This window comes from Ailuropoda melanoleuca, chromosome 13 (assembly GCF_002007445.2).
Source record: "Ailuropoda melanoleuca isolate Jingjing chromosome 13, ASM200744v2, whole genome shotgun sequence".
Classification (NCBI taxonomy): domain Eukaryota; kingdom Metazoa; phylum Chordata; class Mammalia; order Carnivora; family Ursidae; genus Ailuropoda; species Ailuropoda melanoleuca.
In genome coordinates this window covers 23663342-23675678 of record NC_048230.1, presented here as the reverse complement: position 1 = coordinate 23675678, position 12337 = coordinate 23663342, and the positions used below count along the sequence as shown (strand labels likewise).

At 53.7% G+C, this 12337-nt stretch overlaps 1 protein-coding gene across 2 annotated transcripts in view; it reads right to left on the bottom strand.

The window, feature by feature from the left end:
- Window positions 1–5856: 5856 nt before the first annotated feature.
- LASP1 (LIM and SH3 protein 1) overlaps window positions 5857–12337 on the bottom strand; it is a 37606-nt gene continuing 31125 nt past the window's right edge. For both annotated transcript variants that reach the window (XM_002916804.4, XM_011221797.2), the window contains 3 exons: window positions 11712–11832; window positions 11259–11362; window positions 5857–8772 (listed from right to left, as the gene is read on the bottom strand). In XM_002916804.4, coding sequence (XP_002916850.1) covers window positions 8599–8772; window positions 11259–11362; window positions 11712–11832 — 399 coding nt within the window. In that variant the 3' untranslated portion in view covers window positions 5857–8598. The remainder of the gene's footprint in view (window positions 8773–11258; window positions 11363–11711; window positions 11833–12337) is intronic.

Genomic DNA, 12337 nt, shown 5'->3' with positions numbered 1-12337 from the left:
AAATGATACTTTTAAGGGATTTGAACTCTGAATAATGCTAATTTTAAGCCTTTTAAAAGCAAACACATTTTCCAAAATTTAATAAATCATGTCATGTCAAGTTGCAAACTCAGAAAGTTTGGATTTGATTCTGTATACCCAGAACAATGAGTCTTAGGTGGCTCAAAATTTAGTAACATTTATCTTTCCATTATTTAACCGTTTCCCAAAATATATCCTCTTTCTCCTGAAATAAAATATATCGCTTTCCCATACAAATCTCTATTTTTGTCAAGAAAGCAGGAATTAGTGTAATGCCACATTAATTTTTTCTAAGCAACCTACAATTATTTAGAGATGTTTTTACTGCATTGATGTGGGCCAAGTATAATACTCACTCTATAGGACAGGATTGCCTTATGACAGATTTGTAAAACTTATACAAAACTTCATATTACAGAAGTGACTTTTTTCAGTGTTTTATTATGTATGAGGATGGCAATATATGCCAGTATACAAATAGTTTAAATGTGAAATTTTGAAAATGTATCTAAATGATGAACACCGTAAAACTCTATTATAAACTGGCATATTATAGCATGAATATAGGTGCAAAGTCCAAAATTTCTTCTAAAACTTAATCACTTATTTTTTTAAAACCATAATATTTCACAAGTAATATGGACACTCTTCTATGTCCTTCCACCTTCCATCGCACCCAATACCAGTGATATGTATCAAAGGGGTAAGACTGAAACTGGCTGCTTGTTTTCACTGGATTGTTTAGTGGTTTCAGCTACGCGTGTATACAGGCTAAAGAGCCTTGACCTCATAAAAGACTTCAGAGCGAGCTTGGTTAGGGACTAAAACTTGAAGATCCATACCACTCTAATTAACTGGGTAACTTGGACCCCTTCAAAACACTGACCCTCGCCTTGAAGTAGAAGAAATTTCAGTTTGAAACACGAAGTTATGCCAAAGAGTCAGAGGAATGTTTTAGTGGGAACTGTCATGTCTAGGACTCCCCAGATAACTGAAGATCATCCCCAAATAGTACTAATGTTCAGACCCATGCCTCTACATTAGCGTATCTGTCAGATCACCTCTTTCCGTTACATACCCCCACGTAGTATTGCTCACGTTAATATTCCCCAAACAGCTTAGCAAATTGTCACTGCTACATGTTTGGAGTAAATAAATAGTGTCATTTTCTCCTCACAGTGTGGTTGGTGGTGCCAAAAAAAAAAGTTTTGCAGTTGAGTTTTCATTATAAAATGTCACGTGGAGAGAGCAAAAAAGCAAATTACCAGTAAATGCATCCTAGAATTGTAGAATTTTAAAATGGAAAGGGGAATTTTAAAATTAAAACCAATTTAAAATTTCATAAATAATAACATAATTAATAAGTAACAATTTTCTAGTCCAGCCCCTTTGTTTGTCAGAATAAACAGACGACCTGCAGGTTAAATGACTTATTGAAGGTCATTCATTTGTTGCCAAGACAATGCTTTTAGAGCAGGGTTTTTTCATGGCCAGAATTTTAAAATGCAAGTTTTCCATTTTAATTGGATCATATATTGTAGTGCCTTCATTTTACTTCTTTTTAAGACATGGAAATTGAAAACAATATTATAAATAAAAACTATAAGTTAATCTTTCTCCTTGTTTACTTTAAAGCGAGAAAGGAAAATCAAATGTAGAACAATTATGATGGACTTTTCAAAGGAATAGGTACCACAGACTTGGGACCCACGTCTACTCTGGATTCCACAATATATGCTTTGGGAGTAGGAGATTTTTTCCCCCCAAACAACAAGTAAGATGAGGTATAGCTACCCTCTTTCAATAATTTATAATTCAACCAGTCACAAAGAATGAGGACTATATAACCATTTCTCTCTTGAACTGAGAAGCTGGGGCACAAGTGGTATGGAGTGGGGAAAAAAAGATGATAAATCTTAAAAATTCAAACGACAAGTTCCTTCTGGCTGGGGAGCGAAACAAGGGCTACCACATGAGCTCACACCGCGGTCTGTAGAGACAGTGATAAAGTGACCACTTCGTAGATAGACCATGTGCCCTTGAACTTACACGGGCCCCCTGCGTGTGAGAGGGAAAGGAAAGAACATAGCTGAGCATCCTATGTTGCATTTACACCTAAAGAAAGGCTGTCAAGACGAGTATCTGAGCAGCTCTCCATGGTAACTCTAAGGAGCCTGCGTTCCGGCCCTGTGTGCTCAGCACCGTGTCTCGACAGCTCGAGCGCGCACAGCATCGGCCAGCCTTGCCCACGCACTCCCGAGGTCCCAGCGGACGGCCTCCGCCTCGGAGCTCCAAAAGCCCCTTGCCCGACGGTGGTTAACCATATCCGGAAGGCTCTGGAAGAGGTCTGCTGGGCAGCAGGACTGTCGCTGCTGATAAGAGGCCTCTGGTTGGACTGCAGACCGGGAGCTGTGGGAAACCCAGAAACAAGGCTCAGACGGGACTCGCGGGGACGCTATCAGCAACCCCGTGTTGGCCGCGGACTGACGAATTCGTTCCTCTCTCCACGCCACCAAACCCCGCAGCAGGGAAAGGACGGACGGCTCCCCCAGACCCCGCTCCCCAGTCCATTTCATTAGCTACTTCGTCTTCAAGTGAAAACGAGTCACTCATTAATTAATGCAGCTATGGAAGCATCATTGCAAACCACTCTGCTGACATATAAAGACATGTTTCACCTTTAATTACCAGGGCGGGGGGGGGGGGAGAACAACTTGGGGCCGGGGCACCTAACNCTAACTTGAAGGAAAAAAACTAGGAAAGAATAGCCCCTCCCCCCAAGCACACCACTCCCCCCCCCATTCTATCTAAAAATCCTTGGCACTGTGGGTTTTATGTTTCATCGTAAAAAATCGTTATTTTTAAATTAGGTCTCCAAGAAAGAAGCTGGCCTTTCTTATTCTTTGCAGAGTGGTCTGAGAAAGGCTATAGGAATGCCTCTGAGGGGAAAAAAAATAGGATAACAAGATCTCTTGCAGTTTTGTTTTTGAATCAATACCCGAAATAATGACCAGAAGCAAATATCCACCGGTGCGTCCACAAAGCAGGAATCTCGGCCCGTCACCTTCATCCTGAGCTGTCCCGAGGGCTCCCCGCCGCAGCCGCAGCCACTAGAGCAGGTAGATAATGTAGGACAGAATGACCAGGCCTATGATGGCAAAGAACATCAGGATGAAAATATCCAGCATTATGGAGTCCTTAGCTGAGGAAGCCTCCGGATGCCGGGCGGACGGGAGCTGCGAGCGCACCGGTTGCAGCCAGCGGAAGCAATGGCTCCCTCTTCCCTCCACGGCTCGGTCCTTTCCCTTCCCCCTCCCGGGCCCGAGACTAAGGGATGCTGCGGCTCCATCAGCAGCCTACTCCCCCCCACTCCCCCCCGGCCAACCAATCACGAAGCCCGGGAGCTGGTAACCAAGGCACGGCTCGATTTAGACCCGGCAGAAGTAATGAGGCTCCATTTCTCCCCAGGAACCCCATCCCATCCCTTTGTAGCTAAATGGAGCCTGCGTGATAGGGACGTAGGAGGAATCCGAGCTCTATCCCGATGCCTGAGGCATGAATCCTCCTGACTGCCTGCCTTCTGCCTTTGTCCTTTGACGCAACGGTGGCAAATGATCTCAGAAAAATAACGGTTGGGAGTTGGCTGGGCCATGGGCGGTTGTAAAGGTCATATTACGGAGGGACAGAGACGGAGGTCTCATGGGAGTCCCCACTGGCCTCTCTGGGGTTGGAGCGAACCCTGGTGGGCTTCCTGTCCTGGGCCAGAACTGCACACTGGCTGTAATGTCAACTTCCCTGCAAGTCTTTTCTAGATGAGGCTCCGAGCTGGTCAGGAACCTGCCTGATGTTTCGTTGGAAGTGGGGGAGACCAAGATAGAGCACTAGGCTTACACACTCTGGAGCCCGTATTCTTCTCTCGCCCCCCGACTGGCCCACCTTTTTGTCTGAAAGGGCCCTCGGCCCTCCCTGCACTGCTCGAGTCCCTCCATGTACAGTGGGAATGCCAGAGTCTCTCCTCCAGAGAGTCCCTTGTCTCTGTGGTCATGACCCGCATTCTTGCTCTCTTCTGTGTCCTCTTCAGAGAACCCAGGACAGTGTTCTATCCAGAGAGGGCACTATCGAACTCCCAGGCCCGTCCCTGTGCAGGGACAGTGTCCAGATATACAAATTCAAGGGACGCCTTCTGAGGGGAAAGGAGAATTAATGTTTTATTTTTTAAACTGGGTGATGGCTACTCAGTTGTCTTGAGTTGCTTTTATGCCTTTTTATGTCTTCATTACTCAATGTTCAATTAAAAATACTCCCTGTGACATCTCTGAGGCCTCGTGTCCTCCGTTCCACCCTCAGTAGTTCTTTTGAACGCCCTGGGGGAGGAGGTGTGAGGGCACGAGTGACCCCCTTCCACAGGCTAGGCGGCGGGAACTGAGGCCCCTTCTAGAAGGGGGTCTAGAAACTGCTCCCATTGGCCCATGCCCCGAGGTTTCTGTGAGCGGGGAGTGGAGTCGCAGCCCGGCTTCCCTCCCAAGCAGACTGCCCCCTCCAATTGCCTCCGGTGAATGAAGCCTCCTGGGGGGGTATGGCTGCCGCTCAGCAGACAAAAGGGGGCAGGCCAACAGGAGGCAAGATTTGCCAACTCATTCCCTTCTGCTGGGAAAATATTAGGCGGCCTGCTCCTTTGGAGAGGAAGTGGGTGTCCATCCGGACTGTCTTTAATGATCCCACCCCAGCCTCCCACGCTCCCTACACCGCTCAGACCCTGCAGGCCCGCCTCTTTCCTTCTCCACATTACCCAGGCTCTGGGAGGGCCCCTTTCCTCTCCCCCGCAATCAGAGTGCCTCCCCCCTGCTGAGCCCCCAGTGGGCAAGGCCGCTCTCCACAAAGCGGGTGGATGGGAGACTGACAGGTGGCACTGACCTGGGAGGGAAGGCTCCAGATTCCTTCCCTACCACTGTCCCCTTCCCAACCCCGCAGAAGAGGGGAGGCCACCCGGCCTTTGAATGGAGGTCAGACCCAGGGCTCCTGGAGCAAAGGACAGAGCAGGGGGGCAGATACAAAGATGTGAAGTGCAAAGGGCAGGGGCGCAGGGCCCACCATGGCAAGGCAGCACGGCGTGAGGTGTGACCGTCACACGGCGGGTCCTGAGACCTCGGGCCCTGCCACTGGCTGTGCAACTTCTATCAAATCACGGCCTCCCTGGGTCTCAGAACCCCGTTCGTGAGATACCCGAGGCGGTAGTGACTCGGCTGAGTACTGCTTTGGGCTGATAAGATGGCTTCATTCCCCCTCTTATCCCACCCAGACTGTCCATCATTTCATTCCTCACACAGCGCCAAGCTCTTCCTGGGCGCCAGGCAGCGGCGGAGGGCTGAACGTGCCCCCTGGGCCGAGCTCCCGCATCAGTGCAAGACGATCTGTTGAGCAGCGACGTGCCCGGCCCAGGACAGGCACTGGGGATTTAGAGGACCTGCACCCACTACCTGCCCTGCGAGGGCCCTGGCTAACGGGACAACAGGTGCCTCACTAAGCAAGTCAGACAGAAGAGGGAAATACAGGAGCTCAGGGAAGTTTCTGGGAGTGTCACCAAGCTGGGCAGCGAGGGGCAGCCAGGAGCAGACCCGCAGGAAGAATTCTCCATGAGAAGTAGGTGCCAAGTCCCCATCGCACTGCCGCTCCAGGCTGACAGCTTTCAAACTGGTCATTCTCTCCCTGAAGGGCAGCAAGGGTCTCGGAAGGGGGCTGGGCTAATGCCCCCCAAACCCGTGGCGCGTGAACACAGACACACACGTGTGAGCGCACACACACACAGAGCACTTCAGAGCCAGAGAGAAAACCAAGTCCACAGGTAAAAATTATACTTTTATTATTTGAGTCACCTGGAGAAAGAATCACTTGTGGTCCAAGTCAAACGTTGAGAATCCTAACAGGCCAGAAAGAGTTGATCTCAAGCACAAGCCCACGAGGGAGGGACCGGAACAGACCAAGAAAAGACAACCACCCCATATAAAAAGATGAATGGACGGCTTCACACACACACACACACACGGATGAAATGTTTGGACAGAGGCAAATTTCACATGGTCATTTGTTTCTTTTTAAATACAGGTTCGCGGGGTGGAATTTTTTTTTCCCAGCTATTAAAAAAAAAAAAAAAAAGGCCCAAAGTGCATATGTGAGAGGAAAAAGGCAGAAATGAAGCAATAAAGTCGTTTTCCCTGGAGGGACATGAGGAAGAAAATAGGAAGCAGTGTGACAGAATTCACTTTTCTCACCATTGGGCTTCTTGCATTTTCTTATTGGTCCGCTAACGTTATATTCACATTCTAGCTTTGATGCATCTTCTTTCCTGGGATTAGATTGGCCAAAGACCTTTGTGAACTGTACGAAAAGGCCAGGGACTTGGCCCAGCCCTCGGTTCTGTGCTCTTGTAGGGATGGTTGGTTCTGGAAAGGAGCAAGGACTCCTAGCAGCCCCCTGGGTCCCTCAGCACCAGTGTGACACAGTCCCTCTCTCTGGGGGTGTGTAAGAAAAGATCCCCTATTTTTAGGACGGGAGGAGCAGAGGGGCTGGCAGCAAGATTCCAGTGGCTGGCCTGCCTTGTTTTGGAAAGAAAACGAAGCGAAGGGAAAACAGGCCGCTTCTTGCTCCTGTAGGCTTTCCTGCCACCTCTCCCCATGCTCCCAGCACAGGTCCTCCAACAGGATGCGTCTCTGACCGTTGGTCCCCAAATCCAAGTTGTGCTTTGAGATCAAGAGGGAAGGTAATGGACTACTGCCTCCCCCAAAGCTCCCCAAACTGCTTCCTCTCTTCCTCCCTCATCCCCCAAATCGTCCAACATAAAAACCCTCCACCTGCCTTCACCTCGGCAGGGGCCAGAGGAAGAGAGACAGGTCGGGCAAGGCTCTCCCCACTCCAACAGTCATTTCTTCAACCTTCTGATCTGGGGGAAATATTCCGAGGTCAACCCCCAAGCAGTGACAACCTGATTGTTGAAATTTGCCTGCAGGGCCCTCCCTCCCCTGAAGGGACAAGGAGGCAAAGATGTCAACCCTGGAGCCTGAGGTGAAGACAAGATGGAGAGGCCCAGAGGGGTGTTGAGAGAGCCCGGAGATGAATAAAGCCAAGCAAGGGTCGTCACAGCCGCCAGTGAGCAAGAGAAGGGACTTGGAAATAGCACCATCTTTCCCTTCCTCGTCCCGGGGTCTGTGCTTCCAGTTTTGAAGCTCTGGAACCTTCTCCTGCTTCAAGAGGGCCTAAGGTTAGCGAGGGGGAGGTCAGGGGACAGGGGCCGGGAAGGCACCCCCTCCTCTGCAGCCCAGGACACAGACTTGGGGGGAAAGAAGAGGCCTAGAGCCACGACGCCTGCCCCCCCCTCACCCCAGCAAGCTGCGGGCCCCATCAGCCCCACTGACCCCACAACCACCCCCCTCACCTTGGCACGGCACACTAGAAAGGAGGTGGGTGGGCTTCTGCCATTTGGCAATTGAAGGAAAGGAGGAATTTTCACACCAAAGAAACCACAAGGAAACTTCTCTCCCCTGGGGGCCCCCCCCAGAGACTCCCGCGGGCCTGGACTCTGACTTCCCCGCCGCTGGCCTCTCACAGATCCAGACGCGCTCTTCCCCCACATGCGGAGTTCTGGAGACACAGAAGGTCCTGTGGCTCTGCACAGTTCCAGTCCACTTGGCTTTGGGCCAAGGAGGGGCGGCCGTGGGAGGCCCAAGACATCTTCCCATGGGAAGGAGGGGGGTGTGGCCCACCTAGCCCAGAGCTTGGGGGGGGCGGCTGGCTCCCGGTGCAGGAGCCAGCCAGGGCGCCCGGAGACTGCGGGGAGGAAGAAGGAAAAGGGCTGCCGGAGAGAACACCCCGTTCCCCTCCTTCCTGCAGCTGTCCCTAAAAGTGAGAGAGGCGAGCACTTGACCCAAGCCGAGCTTCCTGGGGAGCTCCTCGCCCACCACCGCTCTGCGTGGGCAGGAGAGCGAAATCACAGTGTGAGAAGGAACACATGTGGGGAGGGACGAATGAATCCCAAAGCGGGGACTCTACCCTCCTCTGTGGTCCTTGAGAGTGGGAGAGGGTGGCGAGGGGACCCCTCCAAGGGCCAGGAGCCCCGTCTTTGAGAAGCAGAGGCAAAGCCCAGCCCAGGGGCCAGGCTGGTGGGGTCCCACTCCGGGAATGTACGGAGCCCCTCCCCTGGGAGTCCTGGAAAGTTTGGGTGTGTGAGGAGGGCAGGAAGGTCTGAGGGGGCAGAAAAGAGAGAAGGCAGAGGCCTGGGAGCCAAAGGGTCTCCAATTCCAGACCAGCTCCCCGGGGCCTCAGCCTCCCCCAGAGAGGTCCACACCTATTCCGTCCAGAGAGAAAACCAAGAAGTTGGTCAAGGGAAAACCTGCCAGAGAAGAGCCCGCGAAAGTGGCAGAACAAGGCTTCAGTTGGCAAAAGAAGCTGGAGGAGGGTGGGAATAAACAAGCTGTCGCGGATTGAAAAGAACAGAGACACGGAAGGGTGGACGGGTCCGCCCAGGACAGATGCGATGCGGTGGAATGCACTGAAGACGGACGGGGGCGGGGCAGGGCCGGGGGCTCAGATGGCCTCCACGTAGTTGGCCGGCAGCATCCCCGTGTCGCCGGTGCGCTCCACGGTCCCGTACATCCAGCCGTCATCGATCTGCTGCACGTTGACAATGGTGTCCCCGTCCTGGAAGGAGACTTCGTCCTCGTCCGCGGCGCTGTAGTCATACACAGCGCGGTACCGCTTCTGCAGGGGTGGGGACGCCGTCAGCCCGGGGCTGGCCCGTCTATCAACCCTACAGGACCGGGGGCCAGAGCCCGGACCAGCACAGAACCCAGGCCGGGAGACTGGGAAGGCTCCGCCGTGAATTTTCTCACCTCCGGGTCTCACTGTCTGAGACCCATCACCCTATCCCCCATTATCTGGCATCTGGGAAGAGCCAGGCCCAGGACAGGACGGAGATTGCCACAGCTCTGCCCCACCTCCTGCAACAGGAATGCAGCAGGTCCGTGAATACGAGGCTCGGTGGTGTTTTAAAGACGTCTTCTGGGGAGAAAAATCTCCAGGGGACACAAGAGGTTCCACCCTCCAACCTCAGCCAAAATCGTAAGCTTAAGCCCCTGGCCTGGGAAAGGCCCAGTGAAAGCAGCTGCAGTCCAGCTGCGGTCTTGGAAGTGGGCGAGATTCTAACGTCCTTGCTGCCCTTTACATGCACCTGACTCTGGGGGTCAGCTGAGCCTTCATGGCCCCCCAGCCCGGGCCCTGGGATCTGTGTGCCGATGGGTCCAGGACTGGAGGGGCCTCTCAGGGACCTCCCAGACCTGCCCCCGTGTTTCCAGTCTGCTGGGACCCCTGCTCAGCCCTGCCGTTTCTGTCCTCCCATCTGTTCATCGACTGTGATCTCAGGGGGAAGTTGCCAAACTGCAGATCTGGTCATGTTACTCCCTGGCTTTAAATCCTTCAGCAGTGTCCCACCTTCTCTAGCACCAAACTTTTTTTTTTTTTTTTAAGATTTTATTTTTAAGTAATCTCTATAATCTCTAACACAGACCCCGAAATCAGGAGTCATGTGCTCCACTGACCGAGCCAGCCAGCACCAACTTGCAAACTTTCTTCCAAGCAGCAGAAACCAGCTCTATCAGCCCCAAAGCTCTGTGTGGGATAAGAGGTCACACCCGGCCCCCAGAAGTGACCTTGTCTCTTATCACCAACTCTACCTCTATCTCTTCCGCTGAATTGCCGCCAGCATTCTGCAGCAGCCCCTCCCTCGTCTCCCTGCTTCCGCCCTCAACCTTCTGCTGCCTCTTCTCACAGAGCCGCCAGAGCCTTTAAAAACAGAAATCAAAACCTCTCACTCTGCATAGCTCGCCAATCACAAAGGCCTTCCTGTGGCCTACAAGTCCCTGCATGATCTGACCTTATCTCCTACCCTCTTCCCCTCTCACCGCCTTGGCCTTCCTGCTGGCCCCAGGGCCTTTGCAGTTGCTCCGCTCCCTGAACCACACTGAGGACTTTGCTGCTCTCCCTCCCATCACCCTGCTGTCTTTTTCTCTCCAGCCTGTGCCACTATCCGACCTTACATTATACACCTTCTTATGTACTGCCTTCTTATTGGTCTCCCTGACTGAAATATAAGCTCCAAGATGGCAGGAAGGTGGTCTTTTATTCAGAGCCAAACCCCTCATGTCCAAAACAGGTTTAGTGAGTATTTGAAGGACTGGCTGGTCCATCTGGAATTTTATCCTACAGATGACTTCCCGGTCCTGCCCAGCACCCCACACGGCACCGACACTCCCTTGTTTACTCCCTTGTGCCCACAGCATGAGGCTCGAGGAGGACACGTATGCCAGGCTACTTTACTTCTCTAAGTATTGGCTCTCCAGTTCCTCCACAAGCTACTTCTGATTCCCAGGAACCGGACACAGAGGAGCTGAGCACGGCCAGGAGCTCAGGCTGGGTGGCTCAGCAGGATTTATAGACCGGGGACTTCCACTCTAAGGACGGCAAGCCTGATCCTGCCCCATTTCCAACTCTGCTCATCGCCGACCTGGCAGCATCGATGACTGCCCGCTCTGTGACTGGCTCAGAGCCGCTGAACCAGGAAGACACTGCCCTGCCCGCACAGAGCTTCAAATCCACAGGGGACACAGACAGAAGTTAACACACAGAACAGTTCTGAGTTGGGAAAAGTGCTCTGAAGGGAACCCGTGGGGAGGAGCGACAGAGATGTCAGGGGAGACCCCCCTGACATGGGGGCAGGGGTTGGGGAAGGACTGCTCAGAGGCAGGGGCAATCGGAGATCTGAAGGACATGGGAGGCGGGGGTCATCTCATGAAGAGTGGGGAGCGGGGCCAAGGTCTGGAAGGCCCCAGGCAGGAAGGTGCTTCCTGTGCTCCTGGGGAGCTGGAGTCAGGAAATTGAGCAGAGGGAGGTGACTTGTGCAAAGTCCATGGGAGCTGGAACGTGGGGCCCCAACCCCAGCCCGGGCCTCAGTGCGCTAACCACACTGCCTCTGCTCAGAGGCTGAGGTCCCTATCACCTGCAGAGAACAACAGAAGCTGGGGTCAAAGGTCAGGGGAAGCCAAGCCTCCTGGCTGGGTTTCTAAGGAGAATCTAGGAGCTGCGACCACGAGGCCTTCCCTCGGCCCATCCACCTAGGCCTCCTCAGGCTTCCAGACCCCCCATCCTACCTCCCGGCTCCAGGACCTCTCCCTCTGGCCAGAGCTACTCACCCCGCCCCCGCCCGGGGCACTGCGCGGTATGGAGACCGGGGCCGCAGGTTCCTTGCAGCCACCATAGGACTGTGCCACCTGCTGCTGCTGGGGCTGCTGGTAAACTGCAAGAGGGGGAGACGGCTCAGAAACTGTCTTGCCAAACCCAATCCCTCCCGGAGCCCCCGACCGTCCCGCATGGAGCCCTTATCAGGCGTTTCCACCCCCCAACCTTGCTCAGGCCCCACTTCTCAAAGGCTCATCTGTCCATGCGTGCACATCTGCTGGTGTTGCATACTCTCCAACAGGGGCTGTCTCTCCGCCAGCATGCTGGGAGCCGGCACCGACCCTGACCGCGCTGCTCATGCCCCCGCCGGGCTGGGGCGTGTGCACACAAAGGTTCTCTCCAACCGCCTCCCCATCCCACCACCGGCCCGCTCCCCGGCCCTCCACCCCCACAGGCCTCACGCTCACCCGGGGCGCTGGTCGGGATGTGGTGGGGCGGCTGCTCCTGGGCATCTCGGCGCTCGGGCTCCATGCCCTCGCCCCCGCTGGAGCCCATGCGGCTCTTCTCAAACTCCTCATGGTATTTTATCTGCAGCGGCAGAAAGTGCTGGGTGAAGGACTCACAGCAAAGCAACCAATGATCCCTTCCTGGGGCCACTTACGGTCTCCCAGGAGAGGAGAGACTCCGTGAGGGCTACAGGCTAAGGGGACCAGATTGGGGGAGGCACACCAGCTGTGTACCCTTGGATTAACCTTGCTGGGCCTCAGGTTCCACCTCTGTAAAATGGGACAGCAGTGTCCACCTCCAGGACTGCCGGAGGATGATGAGAACGCCTGCTCCCGGAGTAGCTGCTGTGCACCAGGCGCTGTGCTGGGCTTTCTACCTCACAGGCTCATGTTCGCCTGTCGGCACCTGGGGGGTAGGACAGTCCCCATCTAACAGACAAGAAGGAAACGAAGGCACTGACCAGCGAAGCGAGCTGCCCCGGGTCATGCAGATTCCAGGGCCCATGCACTTAAGTTAGTCATGAGGCAGTTCGGCCTCGGTGGGCATGACCTCACAGAGCTCTGCTGAGGAGCCCAGGCTGGAGGAC